This window comes from the organism of the source record quoted next (assembly GCF_019968955.1).
Source record: "MAG: Porospora cf. gigantea A chromosome Unknown PgA_NODE_574_length_14652_cov_327.326, whole genome shotgun sequence".
In the NCBI taxonomy this organism is placed as follows: domain Eukaryota; phylum Apicomplexa; class Conoidasida; order Eugregarinorida; family Porosporidae; genus Porospora; species Porospora cf. gigantea A.
The window spans coordinates 1-14652 of record NW_027151773.1 but is presented as its reverse complement, the minus strand read 5'-3'; the positions used below and the strand labels follow the sequence as shown (position 1 = coordinate 14652).

The 14652-nt window shown below is 53.1% G+C and overlaps 9 protein-coding genes across 11 annotated transcripts; 5 read left to right on the top strand and 4 right to left on the bottom strand.

Moving 5' to 3' along the window:
- Positions 1 to 153: 153 nt before the first annotated feature.
- On the bottom strand, positions 154 to 579 carry KVP18_001814 (uncharacterized protein; the record flags this gene model as incomplete). The annotated part of the gene is made up of 1 exon (XM_067952182.1): positions 154 to 579. The coding sequence occupies one exon, from the start codon at positions 577 to 579 to the stop codon at positions 154 to 156; it is 426 nt and encodes a 141-aa protein (XP_067807682.1).
- An 88-nt stretch (positions 580 to 667) lies between these two features.
- Positions 668 to 1875, top strand: KVP18_001808 (uncharacterized protein; the record flags this gene model as incomplete). 2 transcript variants are annotated; one of them, XM_067952172.1, is made up of 3 exons in its annotated part: positions 668 to 927; positions 1007 to 1352; positions 1396 to 1875. In XM_067952172.1, the coding sequence occupies 3 exons, from the start codon at positions 668 to 670 to the stop codon at positions 1873 to 1875; spliced, it is 1086 nt and encodes a 361-aa protein (XP_067807674.1). The 2 variants fall into 2 exon arrangements, with proteins under 2 accessions (XP_067807674.1, XP_067807675.1); XM_067952173.1 differs by lacking the exon at positions 668 to 927 and having other exon boundaries at positions 1026 to 1347; positions 1376 to 1875.
- Positions 1876 to 1912: 37 nt separating this feature from the next.
- On the bottom strand, positions 1913 to 3964 carry KVP18_001813 (uncharacterized protein; the record flags this gene model as incomplete). Its single annotated transcript, XM_067952181.1, has 1 exon — positions 1913 to 3964. One exon carries the CDS (start codon positions 3962 to 3964, stop codon positions 1913 to 1915), a length of 2052 nt encoding a protein of 683 aa, XP_067807681.1.
- Positions 3965 to 4211: 247 nt separating this feature from the next.
- On the top strand, positions 4212 to 6167 carry KVP18_001812 (uncharacterized protein; the record flags this gene model as incomplete). Its single annotated transcript, XM_067952180.1, has 2 exons — positions 4212 to 4354; positions 4451 to 6167. 2 exons carry the CDS (start codon positions 4212 to 4214, stop codon positions 6165 to 6167), a joined length of 1860 nt encoding a protein of 619 aa, XP_067807680.1.
- A 184-nt stretch (positions 6168 to 6351) lies between these two features.
- KVP18_001810 (uncharacterized protein) lies at positions 6352 to 8262 on the top strand (the record flags this gene model as incomplete). The annotated part of the gene is made up of 1 exon (XM_067952177.1): positions 6352 to 8262. One exon carries the CDS (start codon positions 6352 to 6354, stop codon positions 8260 to 8262), a length of 1911 nt encoding a protein of 636 aa, XP_067807677.1.
- Positions 8263 to 8281: 19 nt separating this feature from the next.
- Positions 8282 to 9401, top strand: KVP18_001809 (uncharacterized protein; the record flags this gene model as incomplete). Its single annotated transcript, XM_067952176.1, has 2 exons — positions 8282 to 8376; positions 8408 to 9401. 2 exons carry the CDS (start codon positions 8282 to 8284, stop codon positions 9399 to 9401), a joined length of 1089 nt encoding a protein of 362 aa, XP_067807676.1.
- A 70-nt stretch (positions 9402 to 9471) lies between these two features.
- On the bottom strand, positions 9472 to 10923 carry KVP18_001811 (uncharacterized protein; the record flags this gene model as incomplete). 2 transcript variants are annotated; one of them, XM_067952179.1, is made up of 1 exon in its annotated part: positions 9472 to 10923. In XM_067952179.1, the coding sequence occupies one exon, from the start codon at positions 10921 to 10923 to the stop codon at positions 9472 to 9474; it is 1452 nt and encodes a 483-aa protein (XP_067807679.1). The 2 variants fall into 2 exon arrangements, with proteins under 2 accessions (XP_067807679.1, XP_067807678.1); XM_067952178.1 differs by having other exon boundaries at positions 9472 to 10836.
- Positions 10924 to 10938: 15 nt separating this feature from the next.
- KVP18_001807 (uncharacterized protein) lies at positions 10939 to 11748 on the top strand (the record flags this gene model as incomplete). The annotated part of the gene is made up of 1 exon (XM_067952171.1): positions 10939 to 11748. The coding sequence occupies one exon, from the start codon at positions 10939 to 10941 to the stop codon at positions 11746 to 11748; it is 810 nt and encodes a 269-aa protein (XP_067807673.1).
- A 1045-nt stretch (positions 11749 to 12793) lies between these two features.
- KVP18_001815 (uncharacterized protein) lies at positions 12794 to 13539 on the bottom strand (the record flags this gene model as incomplete). Its single annotated transcript, XM_067952183.1, has 2 exons — positions 12794 to 13231; positions 13291 to 13539. The coding sequence occupies 2 exons, from the start codon at positions 13537 to 13539 to the stop codon at positions 12794 to 12796; spliced, it is 687 nt and encodes a 228-aa protein (XP_067807683.1).
- Between the last annotated feature and the right edge of the window lie 1113 nt (positions 13540 to 14652).

The following is a 14652-nucleotide window of genomic DNA, read 5'->3' as shown; positions in this document are numbered from 1 at the left end:
CTGGTATGCACACCGCTGGACACACCGCGTCCGCGACCACCGCCTATGCCAGTGGATATACCACTGGACCCCACACGACCAGACTCGCATCGAGTCATGTGTCCATTCACGCCACAAGATAGTTAATTATTTTTAGCAGTTATTTGAAGAATTTCAACTGCTGATCGCGAAGCTTCCAGCGTTTTTCCTCTCGGCGCCTGTCCCGCCAGCTGCCAGAACATTAGCCAGGCTCTTTACGGTGCCTAGCATGTAGTACGTACACACGTAGTAGACGACGTGCATGGCTAGGACTGGGATTGTGGCGTAGACCATGCTGCTGTCTACCTCGTCATTGGAGGCCATGATGCAGGTGTTAACGACGAAAATAATGTCGTAGACGACGAACACCGCAAGTCCAGCTTTGTAAACCACACCCAGCCACCGCACCCCCGAGGCTCTCCTTTTAAACACCGCCACGACAGCGAAAAGTCCCAAACCAATGTAGAGGAGCCCGACAATTAAGTACAACCAGTTCTCAGCGCTGTTTTGCACCTCAATACCGGCCGTGGTCACTTGGTAGATGCCAGAGAGCACAGTCATCGCGGCGAAAACTAGAACTCCGCTTCGTAGGCTACAGCAGCAACAACCGAAACAGCGGCTGTAGTTTCCATTTGTGGAGCAGCACACCATGGAGATCCGCTATGAAAAGGGTATTAATGCTGATTATATGCTGCCTGCCCCGTTCCTAGCTAGCCAGAAAATCGATCCCGCAACGTTCGAGGCAAATCAACTGGCAGCTGGCTCATGTCCCCGATACTTCAGAACCATGGCAGGCACGACTGAGGAGGACGTGCTCCTCGAGTTTCCTGAGGCCAAGCCTGTTTCGTGGCAGCGGGGGTTCTGGGCGATTGCAAGGGACTCCAAGCTCAGCTGCAGCCGGCTGGCTAAGTAAGTCCTCTTTTGTGGTATTCTACTTGATTTTCTATTATTTTTAATTCGATTGTCTATTAATTTTAATTCGTTACAGAACTCAAAAGATATCGGGGATGGATGTTGCCTCTGCCATTCCAGTGGAAGCGCTTGACCTTCAGCCACACCACTCCGTTCTCGACTTGTGCTGTGCCCCAGGTACTAAGCTGCTGATGCTCTGCGAGCGAGCTACACGAGTGGTTGGTGTGGATGTCAGCCCTTCTCGGTTAGACATTTGTCGAAACCTGCTGGTTAAACGATCGAAGGTCACTGAGGCCGCTCAGCCGATGATGGCCGCCACTTCCACCCCGGAGCTGTATCTGGCTGATGGCCGCCACTTCCACCCCGAAGCGGTCTCAAAGGCCACCCTGAATCGCCTTCAGGCGTACGAGAGAAAAGGTGGGGTTGGTATTTGTTGAATCTTCAGAATCATTACTGTGTTTCGAGTTCGAGGACTACAGGGCTGTTCGGCGGAAACTTCTGAACATTCGTAGGAAGAAGTCAACTTTACCAGACCCTCGTACCGAAGACGTTGAACTATCCCCTTGCCATCCGGTGTTTGACCGAGTATTGGTTGACACCGAATGCACACATGACGGATCATTCCGACATTTGGAGAAGGCAGCGCATCGTGACCGTTTTTTGGACAAGAAGCGGCTCGACGAGTTACGCCCGCTCCAGCTGGCACTGCTGGCAAGGGGCTACAAGCTTTGCAAGAAAGGAGGACTCGTAGTGTACTCGACGTGCTCGCTCAGTCCGCTACAAAACGAGACGTTGGTTAACGCATTCCTCGAGAATACCCCCTCTGCTACGCTGGAGCCTCTCGAGACTAGTGCTCCCCACAGAGATCTTGGCGGAATGGTGCTTCTGGACCCTGTAACCAGCCAGACTAGTGTGCAATTCGTTGCCAAAATTAGAAAAGGATAACCTTAGGACACCACAACATTCGCGGTTGCCGCTGACATCAGGCGGTTTGTATTGCCGTGAGATCCGCCAATAGGGTCTTGTACGTGGCCTGTAAGGCTTGGTTGCGTGTTTGGGATTTCCGAACCGCATTTTGTGCATGACTCAACCTACGAGACGCGGCCTCCTTCTCTCGCTCTTCCAGTTCGCTGCATCCGGAGAGCTGCGCCCTGCCCTCCAACAATCGGGTGTGTAGAGTGTTGATCTCCGCCACACATGATGCTTGAGTCGTAACCTGCACACGCAACAAGGGATCCAGCTTGTGTAACAGCCGGTTACACTTCTTTCCCGATTTGCGAAGGTTGAGGTGCAAGTCGTTGCACTGCGCCTTCATTGCCTCCAAAATAGAGAAGTCAGCCGGATTCTCCACCACCTGATTATTGTAGACACAAAATCGGTCCAGTAGCTGCTGATGTTCCAGTTCAGAAAGAGGCTCAGGTATGGAGCCTAAGGAGCTGAGAAGCGTTTCGATTTCTTCAACCAAGGTCTCTTTAGCTCGGATAAGCTCGTCCTCCGCTAGGGCTAAGAGAGGAGTTGTGTGCTTTTGTGGCACGGGTAGGCCTGGCAGCAGTGGGTGATTCTGAACGTCCTGGACGACCAGCAGGAGCGTCTCATGGTCTATAAGTGAGCTTGCGGATTGGTAGGAGCCAGAAGGTTGCCACGTCAAAGTGATAGCGTCAGGGAATAAAGGTCTCGGAAGGCCCAGACGTACGCTTTCTGATGTCCGCTCCACGATTTCGCCCAATGCCATCTCTTTGATATCCTCAATGTCCATCGTTCTGAGTGCCTGTGGCCCGAGCTCTTCGTTTAGGGTGGACGGTTTAGCGTCAACAGTGTCGGGAGGGGACACCTCGACCTCGTTTACTGGCTCCGGTAGGCATTTGAGAGCTGCGGTAACTGCGGTTACGGCAGCTCCTGCGTCAGCTGTCATGGGCTCTAGAGGCGTGGCTAGGGGCGTAGACATGGAAGGAGTGTGCAACCCCGGTAGACTGCTGAGTTGACCGTTTTTCAACTGCCTCGAGAGCCCCAAAGGAGTCATCTGCGGCGCTCCTTGCGGAGTCAGCTGCGAGAATATCTCGCCAGTGCTATCCGACAGGTAGCTCGCGTGTCGTTTTCCATATTCGAGGATGCTTTCGAGGTCGTGTTGAGTCAGTTCCGGCGTTGGAAGATCCAGCTTCTGACGCTTGCGATGTTGCAGGCTGTAAGTCATGTCGTCCACCTTACGCATAGCTTCCGGTAGGTTCTCTTCTTGCAGCCGCTTCAATTTCCGAGCATCATCTTTTCTGAGACGTTTGATTTCCTCCAATCGGCGCTTTTCCTCTACAGCTTGAAGGGAGCGATTCTTTGCACTAACGGAAAACTCCGGCGTCTCTTCTAGGCCTACTTCGTGATAGCCCGCAGGAGGAGGCTGCTCGAACGGAATATCCATACTGTAGTCAATGGCGCCTCCCTTTTTCCTCGCCGTGCCTATGTTAATCCCGGCAGCTTTCAACTCTCGACGTTTTTGCAGTAGGGCAAGTCGGCGAGACTCCTCTAGTTGTTTCTCACGTGCTTTGCGTTTGGCTTTCTTTCCTCGGGTATTGGCAAGCCGCGCTCGCGCCTCCGCCAGCATCTCCTTCTCGTCGTCGTCCATGTCGACAGCATCAGCACGAGAAGGCTTCGTCTCGGGTGCGGGGTCTATTTCTCCTGGTCGAAGCTTTCGGGGATCGTTTGGATCATCTGGATCTCGGCCTCCAGCCCTGTCAAGTAATTTCTCGTAGTGCTCAATGCACTGGCTGGCAGTTCGACCTATCAGTGGAGCTATAGTCCTCCATTGAGTAGGGAATATTTTTGCAAGATGTAGCAACCTTTGTTCCTCATCGCGCGTCCACTCAGTCTTCTTCACCCTAGGGTCGAGCCACTCGTACCAGCGAGCTTTGCATTGTCGACTGCTTTTCCGCACCATCAACGAAGCCACGCGTGCCCAGTTATTGATACCGTACTTCATAACGGCGGCCTTTAAGATCTCGTCCTCCGAGTTCTTCCAGACTCCGCCGCGCATAATGATCCGCATCGCGTTCGAAAATGGTGAATATCGACTTGTCTGCCACTTACCGAAGAAAGCAAAATGGAATCACGCCAGATGTGCTGCAACTCACAGGTATTGTGATCGCGTTCACAACGCCAGCCAGAATGGTTCCGCTCTGTCTACCTAAGAGTTCTCTTCTTTGTCGGTCTACTCACTAGCTCTCTGAGCTGCGCAGAAAGTGTGCGTCAGCCTCGAGTAGACGTTTCATGTCGCCGAAATTCTCCATTTTAGTATGGAGAGCCAACAACAGTCCTACAGCTTCATCGTCCAGCAGTTCCACTGCGACTGTTGTGGGACGGACATCACGCGAAGTGTAGGCAGGTTTCGCTGTGCGCGGTGCGGCGACTTTGACCTCTGCGTCCATTGCTTCGGCAGGTAGGTCTGTTTACAGTGGAGCTCATGTTGTTGGCGACTGGGAGGTCTTTTCTCGAATGCCTAATTTAGCAAATCAGTATGTTAATATGGTCACAGGGGAGTGGATGTGGGGGAGCACCAGCGAGATCACGACTATGTTGCTGTAGGTCGGATAGACTTTCCATTGTACGACCCGACTTGGCTGGCCTGTGAAGAGTACCTGTTGATAGAGGCAGTCGCGAAATATGGCTTCGGAAACTGGCAGGACGTTTCAGAAATGGTTGTTCAGGGTTGCCCATTTGACCGAGATCCCAAATCTGAGGAGGAGTGCAAATCCCACTACTACCAGACCTACGTCAAATACGACAATGGCGTCCCACCAGATTCGGCTGTGTGCCTCTCCAGCCTTCACCCAGATCTGCCGGACCCTCGACGTGTATGTGCAGACGACGAAGCTGTGGCCGCGTATGATGCGTCGATTCTCCATACTGATACATACAACCCCGGCGTCAGCATCATAGGCTACATGCCGTTGAGAGAGGACTTCGAGACGGAGTACGACAACGATGCTGAGTTGCTGATCGCAGATCTAGAATTCCGAGAAAATGATAGTCCTCAAGAAAAGGAGCTCAAACTCCAGGTTCTAGCCATTTTCAACTCTAGACTGGATGAGAGAATTCTTAGGAAGAAGACGATTATTGAACGGAATCTCCTTGATTCCCACAAGCAGATCGCGCAGGAGAAATCGCGCACGAGAGAAGAAAGGGAATTGCACACACTGCTGAGGTCAGTGGCTAGGTTCCAGCTAATGGAAAACCATGACAGACTGGTAACATTAATGGTTGACGAGAGGCGTCTGCGCCGCAGGATTCACAAGCTGCAGGAATGGCGCGGCCTGGGCCTCAAAACACAGGAAGATGTGGAAAAGTACGAGACAGAGAAAGCGCAGCAGGATAAACGACGACAACCTGCGTTTCCCCCTATGGAATGTGCTGCTTCCAAAGCGGATATCCACATGGTTTTGACTGACACGCTGCCGAAAACCCCTCCTGAGAGGTCTAGGAAAGTGAAGGAAGAGGCAAGAAGCCCAAGTGTGGTCACCACAGATGCTGAGAAAGAGCTTTGCAGGAGCCTGGATCTCAAGGAATCCGTGTACGTTCTGGCTAAAACGGCTGTGCTGAAGGAGATGTTTAAGAACGCCTCACCATCTGTAGAGGCCCCACCTACCTTCGCAAAGGATCTGTTGTTGGATATCGAGAAGGCTGGAAATCTGCTGGATTTCAGTCTTCGAGTTCTACTTCCCAAGGACGCACCAACCAGTGCGCCAGAGACTAAAAAGCGTCCCGTACGAGTCCCCACATTCGACCCGGTCACAGGGCGCCGCCGTGGACCTGGGCGACCACCCAAGAACCCTATGGTTCGGGTAGGAGTGCCGCTGGATCCGGGCTTTCCTGGAAGCGTTGGCTACCTTCCAAACACTCACTACTTCCAAATCATGCAGCAGTTCTACCGGCCTATGGCGTTTGGGGGATGGCCCGTGCCATGGAGGCCTGGGTTCGGGATGATGCCACAGCAGATGATGCCTGGGCAAGCACCACCGACAGGACAGACCTCTCCGGGACAACCTATGCTTGGGCAACCGATGCTAGGACAAATGCCAGGACAAATGCCAGGACAAATGCCAGGACAAATGCCAGGACAAATGCCAGGGCATCCTGGAATGCCTCACCCAGGGCATCCTGGCATGCCTCACCCAGTACAGATCCCAGGACAATCTTTACAGATGCATCCCGATGGTTTGCCACATTTCAGACCGCCTATGAAAGACGAGTGATAAAGGAGTCGAATTACTATATTTCCATTCACACTAGCTATCAGAAGTCGGCGTCAGAATGAAGCTGTGAGATCTGTGCACAAAATCCTGGTAGTGGCACCAACTTCCAAAGAGTAAGAAAAGTATCCGCTTCCACATTTCACATCAAAACTTCAAAAGCAGGTAATTTGTGAAGCAATTTTGGATGTCTCGTCAGACTACCGATAAGTGGACACGAGGATCCTATGTACACGGAACTCATTGGGATCACGACTTGCAGGCGCTCATGGAAAGATCGAATCTTGGTAAGCGTCTAGGATTCGGCCCTCCAACTACATGTATTTCTGTGGGATCAAAGGAGATCCCCCTACTGCGAAAGAGGGCGATTTCGCTGTTCGATGGAGACCCAGAACTATGGGGATTTAACTTGCCGTTTCCGCCGCAACTACAGGACGTCATGAAGCGCGACTTTGGGTTGGATTTGAATCAGTGGATACATATAGACGTGGCGCGGTTGAGGCAAGAGCTCTCCCGTTACGGCGATTCGGCCCTCCTGAACGTGGGCCTCAGCTTTTTAACCCGGAGCGTGTATCGTTCCCTGATAGGTATGACGCAATCCTTCAAGGTGGTTCCTCTGTCTGCGTCTCATCCCATCTCACGTCTAGATGCTGGAGCCAGCGGTTTCGGAGTCATAATTGACTTCCAATTCACCAGCCCGTTAGTAATTGACGGCGATCGCTGTCTGGAAGCGCTGACGACTGTAGGATTTCCGTATGGCGGCGTCTTGCGACCAACTCACCTCACAGACTGCCGCGACTTTCGAGAGATCTCTGTTACCGGATCATGTGAGCGTTTTCGGCTGGCGTATGCGTGGGATGTGTCTCTCCGTGACAGCGAAGATGAAACGTGCACATGTGTGTGCAGTCAGGCGTGCTGCGTGCGGCACAGTAGCTCGCACTCGCACGCGGTCCTCCCGCGAGTGCGCGACAAGCCTCTGGTAACATCGCCCTTGGGCACCCCCGACCTATCTAAATTCTGCGGCTTAAGCAATGTCTTGGTTGGCCGACTACAGAGTCCCAATATATCATACAAACCTCCGGCCACAGAACTCGACTGCGGTTGGAACATCGACGCAGTTGGCGCCATGAACGAGTTGGCCATGGTCAACGACCCTACTGGCTACGGTGCTAGCCTCGGAGAGCCGAGCGATCCGAACCCCAATCTCATCGTCATGCACGTGAAGGTTTTTAACGTCCCTTGCATCTTCTACTTGGCCAGGCGCCCCATCGCTCAGTATGAGGAAGCGTTAGTCAATTATGGTCCACGGTACTTCGACGGTGTGAGAGGCCGAGTGCTGGAAGTGGACGAGTTTCGTACGCGTCGCGAAGGCTGGCTTCGAGAATGGCAGCAAATCCAGGCGGCACAGCAAACCATGCTGGGCCACCGCGGTTCTTTGAGCCCGCAAAGACCCTTCTCTGAGTCTCTGAGTCAGGTCAAGATGGAAACGTATGACTACGATTCTGACGTGGACATCATCGTTGAGCTTTCCGATGATGAAGCCATGGACAAGACGCCTCCAACGTTGGGTTCGACCTGTGACGTTATGGTCAAATCCGAATTCTTGGACGAGGAAAAGAGAATACCTTTCATCATGGCCACGCAAAGCCCCTCAACACAGACCCCAATGTCAAACGACAGCAGAGTTCCACAAAGCACAGTTTTTTTGGATGGCTGTAAGGGCCTCCCCCTCGGTATCCAGTGGGACGAGAATGAACAAGCCTGGCATAGCCACACAGACGTTGACTGCCAGAAATTCGCTGTGGCGCAGTACGGAGAAAATGGCGCTCTGCAGCTGGCGATGGAAGGCCAACGGACGTCTGGGAAGGAACCAGACTCTGATGGGGAGCTAGAATCCACAGGTGTCAGCAGCATGTCTGAGGGCCCAAACTGTATCATCGGCGTGACCTGGCGTCAATATCGGCAGGCGTGGACCGCTCGTGGTGTGGTCGATGGACGCCACTCCTCTCGGGATTTTTCCGTGGCTAAGTGGGGGCCTAAGGCTCTGCCGCTGGCAATTGCGTGGCGGCGCAGTCATCTTCCCCATCGTGACGTATGAAAACAATTCCGTATTTTCGATGCCCAAGGGTCGTCAACGCCAAAAGACGAGGTACGTCTGGGAGGGGGTTAAGCGAATAGACGCCAAACTGCACTTTCTGCAGTTGAATTTAACGTTAATACTCAAATTATTAAATATGCTTCAGGAATTACACCTCTGACTCCATTCCTGGTGTGCATATTGCGTTTCCGGAGGAAACTGAATGGGTAGTAGAGTGGCTGGACATCGATGACGCCTTCGACGTTCCCGAAGACTTGTCTGGTCTTCCCGACCACAGTCTGGACCCTGAAACGGGAGTCTTTACTGTTCTCAACCCGGAGGCAGCGCAATGCAAGGTCGCGTTCGTCACCTTTTTTGAAGTCCGGTGCTACCGTCTGATACCTGAAAATACTCTCAGGGAGCTCACTCGTGGCAAGACCGACCTCGACGGGAGAACCGTCGGATGCACTACGATGGTGCTCATAGTGCCTCCTCAGCGGTGCGTGGATGTGTGTGTCCTGAGGACTCTGCAGGGCGAACTCCTGGTTGAGGCCGAGCTATCAGGGCAGATGGTTAGTCACGTTTCCACGATAGCGAGTCTCTACGTCACTGCGCCTCCAAGGTTTCCGCCACCCAAGAGCCGACAAGAGGCGGTCCCAGCAGCGGGGTCGTTGCTGTTTCCGATGGCGGATGGCCAGTACAAGTGTATTCAGGGTAAAGGCGGCAAGTTCACCCATTTTTTCCCGGAAACTTTCCACGCTATTGACATCAGTTGTCCTCTGGGAACCCCACTGCTAGCCGTCGCAGATGGACGCGTTCGAGAGCTCTGCCAGGAGAATGCCGGCGGCGGATCTGGGGCCAATTTGCTCTTCGCCCATAACTCTTTGCTGCTGGAGCTGTTCGACGGTTCATTTATCGAGTACGTGCACATACAGCAGGGCAGCTGCCATCTCCAAGTCGGCGAATCGGTTCGCAGGGGTGACGTTGTGGCCCTCAGCGGAAATGTGGGCTTCTGCCCCGTGCCCCACTTGCACATTCAGCTGTACGCTTCGGACGAGCCTAACGCCCCCAGCCTTCCTCTGCTGTTCCGAGGAAAAAAAGGAGGGTTTGAATGTGAAGCTGGCAAGCTCTACTGCCACGACGGTGAAGTGGAGATGTGATCACCTGACGTGAGCCAGATGGCAAGCTCTCCACTGCCACGACGGTGAAGCGGCGATGTGAACGTTGATATCACCTAACGTGATCTAGACGGTCGAAGCTCAAATTACGTATCAGCCCGGCCGTAGCATTTTTTTCTGGAGTTCTGGCGCTAACGCGAGATTCTAAGATCTCCGCAAGGTCCCGCTCCGCCCCCTCAACCTCCAGCATCTTCTTTTGCAGAAAGGGCTGGAGAAGTAGGTCTTGCGTGCTGGGTCTGAGCGCAGGGTCCACGATTAGCAGCGAATTAACTAACACCTTGAGTGATGTTGACCTGTCAACATCGAATTGTAGCGTCTCACCGCGTTCGCGACAGCAGGCCTCTCGTAAGACGACATCACGCGCATCCTCAACGTCCAACGGCAGCGGTGTCGCAAACGGCAGCGCCCCGAATGTCAGCTCACACAGCACTAGACCCAAAGAGTAGATGTCGCTGGCAGCCCCGTAGGCTTGATCGAAGACGCCGTGAGCGTCAGTTCTCAGCAGCTCTGGGGCTGTATACTCCATAGTACCCGTAAAGCCCTGTCTGTTGGATGGCATGTCCAGTCCAGTAGCCGTACCGAAGTCAGCAAGCTTGGCCCAGCAGCAGGTCTCACCTCCACGCCAGGGTTCGCAGTGCAACAGAACGTTCGAGGGCTTGAGATCGCGATGCAACACAAAGCCTTGGTGCATCTCGTGCAAGCCTTTCAGGATGTGGAAAAACAAGCACCAGACGAGATGCTCACTCAAAGGCCTGCCTTCCGCCTGTACGTCCATTAATAGCTGGTGAAGATCGCCTGCGTTGCAGTACTCCATCAAAATGAACAGCCAGGGAATCTCTGGAGCGAGAGCATCGTGACGATGCATCTCAAGCCACGAATGGTTGTAGTCGACGATGTGTTTATGATGGAAGCGCTCTCGGACCTTGACTTCCCTCAAAGTTCGCACCAGCCAGATTCGATCGTCACCAACGGGTATTAGCTTACATGCGTAGTGGCCCAGCAGTTCTCGGTCGAGTACGTGTCCGCAGAGATGCACACTGCCGAAGCTCCCGCGGCCGATGCAGCCGAGGTCGACGAAGAATTGCTTGAAGTAGCCAGTCAGCAAGATTCGCCTTGGTATGCCGGAGGAGCCGGCAGCTGAATCGGTTCTCGAGTCATCCCGCTTGCTGTAGTTGATGATGTAGTTGCGGAAAAGTTCATGGAGACGACGAAAGTAGTCGTGGGACTGCATCACAGACGCAAGCTCTGATCCACATAAGATGCATACCCTAGACGGTATATGTTCCTCGCTCACAAGTCTGATTTCCCGGGATGAAGTGCACGCCAAAGGTAACAGTTGTCTGGGCGCGTCAGTGAGCTTCGCCGCCGGCACTCTCAGGCGGCTGGGGTCAGTCACAGGGAATGGAACGATGTCCATTGCCTGAGAAAACAGCACTCGTGGCGAGAGGAGGGTAAGTGGCGGGGAATAGTCCCCCTCCTCTTCGTTGTAGACTACCAGTGCCATTTGCGGGTTTTCGGAATGCGCTTACAAGGTATTGTTGCGGTGGGGCTTGCGCAGGGGTCAGCGGTGGCGACAGTGGTGACCGCGGTGAATCCGCCTGTCATGGGGTCACCTTACCCCAGCTTACTTAGCGCCCTCGATCCTCTGGTTATATTTGCGGACTCCAGCATCGTCGAGGAGGTGTGGGACCTTCGCAGCCACGCGAGAGATGATACTGTGGTTATTGAACAGCATGCCAAGCCTGCGGGCTGGTTCGGCCGAGGTCCTGAGCTAGATAAGTTCAAGCTGATGGCAGAAGCTGTGGAGCTAAATCCCTTCAACTCAGACGTCTACCTCTGGATGGATTCAACCGCCGTGTCCACAAGGAAGTTCAACGGCACCTTGATTGCGTCTGATGTGGGCGTCATTCCTGATGAACGCGTACTGTTTTCAAAAGGAGGGAACGGGTTTCTATTGGGAAGCAGAGCTCTGCGTACTATCATCATGGGAGGCAACGTGAATGCTTGGAGAAGTCTGTGTCGTTTTGTGGAGAAAGGCGGCACTAACGACGCGCGAGCAGCACATGCCTGCATGGTACATCCCAAGAATTGCTCCGTCTTCACAGCTGACGACTCATTCGTTTTTCTGGATGCCCTACAGGGGAGCGCGGTGGCTGTGGCGAACTTCGAGACGCGGCTGAAACAGGAGGCGCCTTGGAGGCAGCTACCAACTCACCCCAATCTGACTACATTAGCATTCTGGCTCGCCTTGGCGTTGACAGCATGTGTGTTGGCATTACGCCGGCGATCTACACGGAAACAGGTGGCACTTGTGAAACCGAATGAATGAGAATACAGTCGTCACATTTTAGCTGACTGGGGCCTCGGCGCGTAGTTTATTTTGCAACGCCGTTTGCCGACTCGTGATCTCTTGGGAGAAGTCCTCGAACTGGTGCAAATGAAACCACTTTGGTAAAGATGCGTACCTTTCTGAGTTGCTGGCTCACGCCTCTTAACCAGGAGCAGAATTGGCGATGTACCGATGTTCGCAGTGAGCTGTTTTCAGCGCTGCAGAGCAAAGTCTCAGCCAATGTCAGCACTTCAGCCGAAAATCGCTGGACAGAATCAACTTTCATCATGCTGAAAATCGAACGTAAAGATCGTTACCTCTGGCGTTCCGTCATTCCTCAATTCGGCGACTCGTTTGGTCGGTGACGGGCTTCGAAGTAGGCGCCTTGTGTTCGGTTTGCGCTCTGGAAATTGTGATTGAAGGCCATCAAGCGCAACATCCTCGCCTTCGTATCTACTTTCGATTCTACGTATTTGCCGCGTGGTCGCTGACAATTCATCGAAGTTGTCGGGTGTCTCTGGAAGCCAACGGAGACGGGCCCTCAAAACCTCTAAGTGGCGTTCGGTCTTCGGGGACATGCAAAGGATGGGCTGGGTTTGCGGAGCTGGAGTGACAAAGTCCATAGGATGGAATTCAGAAAGGTCTTCGCTCCAGGAACTCGAATCATCCACTGCAGGGCTCCCGTCTGCTCTGGGGGAGCCCTGCAGCTGAGCATTCGTACATGGACTGGCCGGTGCCGTAGGTTTGTACAAAGGATCCACTGCAAACTCCGCGCTCAAAGCCAGCGCCTCCACCAGCGAACCCAGTCCAATAGACCCAGAAACGAATGCTTCAGATGACTTGACTTCCTTGTATGCGCGGTGTCGGCATTGTCTCATAAACTCAATGTCAGCTTCTATCTCCTCTGCCAAGACTACCAGAGGCATCACGTCATCGTGATCGCATTGAGGCCTCCCCCGAAGCACAGAGAAGAGAAGCGAACGAAATGGAATCCAAATACCCGCCATCAAATGCTTCTAATTTTGTTCTCCGCGACAATTAGATGTCACAATGCACTCAACATTTGTAGGCTCAAGTCTACGAATGTCACCACATTGGCCATTAGAAAGCCATTCGGCTCTCCTTCGAGCACCATCCACTCTCCGTCAACTCCAGTGAAGCCGACAGAGCGCAAGAGCTCCTCGGCTGGAGGATACGGCGCTACGCGGTTCTGAAATGCTTTGTTGGTCCTACGAATGCGCCTGAACTTGACGTTTGTAGGCTCGGCGATTATGTTAGATAGGTATGTCTTCAACAACTCTAGACAGCTGCGAAGTCCGTCAGAATCCTCTTTGTAGGTACTGCGTAGGGTGTTCAGCAATTTAGAAGCCATCTCCTTGCCGCACTTGGGGGGAACTGGCTCTCCAGGCATCTCCTCCCCGAATCTGTCTCGGAATTCCGCCCTAAGCAACTCCCTCTGACGTGACTTCTCTTCTTCGCGGAGCTGGCATAATGTTAAGGAAAAGGTGCGAGAAAAGGTACGAATGGTAATACCTATGTTACTTTTTTCTCTTTGTCGTACTGGTCCATGAAGCGTCTTTTCTCAAATTCCTCCAGTAGTCTGGCCTGCTCTTGCAGACCTCGAGCTGTCTCTAGCCGCTGTCTCTCCCTTTCCACGACCTCCAACTTCTCCCGCTGTAGGCGGGCTATGCGGGCTTTCTCTTGCAGCTCCTCAGCCCTCCGAGCCACTTCACTAGGATCGCGTCTTCTGACGGCTTCACCAGGATCACCCTCTGATGTTAAGTCTTCCATAGAAATTGTTAGGATTTTCGACAGCGTTCATTCTGCAAGCCTTCTCATTACTGTTGACAAGGTTATGAAGACATATGTTCTCTATGGCCTTAAATGTCGCGACTCCAAGGTCACGATCAAATTAGATCACCTTGTATTTTGCTAACACCGAATCATTCGTTACTAAGCTCATATTTTGTCAGTTTGCTACGATTCTCATATGATTTTGCCAGTTCGTACAGGAATGCTTATACTCTTGGCGAGAAGCGAATCGGATTGCTTCTTGTATGGAACCGAATTTCAGTTCTACACCATCGGTGTACTCGCGGATATCAGCAGCTCCAAATCCTGCGCAGAGGCATGTCACGAGAGCGACTCGTGTAACTTCGCAACATATTATGAAGACAGAGCAGTGTGCCATCTCAAGTCCAAATCACTCCCGGTGCCTCGGGAACACGCGACGTCGGTTGAGATGCAGTGCCTGTACCCCAGGGAATCGTTCGAGGTCGCGCATCACGAGCCTAATCACACTGACCTTGGCTCTCTTGGCAGATCTCCTGACGATCTGACCCCTGATGAACTATGTTATGAGATGGACACCTACTACTTCGGAGAAGACCTCGGAACTCATGCAGCAGACAATATGTGGGACTGCGTGGTGCTCTGCTACATGCGCGTTGGGTGCACTATAACATGTTACGACCAAGGAGAGAAGAGTTGTAGTTTCCACAGTGGAGGTGAGAAGACTATTGTGGAAACAGTCATATCCGCTAAGGTCGAATGCTTTGTTACGACAACCACGACGCCGGCACCGACGACGACAACGACGACGACGACGACGACAACAACGACGACTACAACAGTGACCACTACAACAGTGCCAACGACCACGACCCAGGAGGTTACCACACCAACCACAGTCCCCACAACGACGGTGGCTACCACGACACTGACCACCACAGAGGAGATCACGACGAAAACCAAATCATCCACTCTGGATCCAGGCGTGGTCGTCATTATAGGCGGAGGCGCTTTTTTCGGAGGAGGAGGAGCAGCGGGTGGTGGAGGAGGAGGAGGCGGTCAAGGAGGAGGCGGTCAAGGTGATGCTGGCGGGGGAGTTGCCGTGGAGGGGGG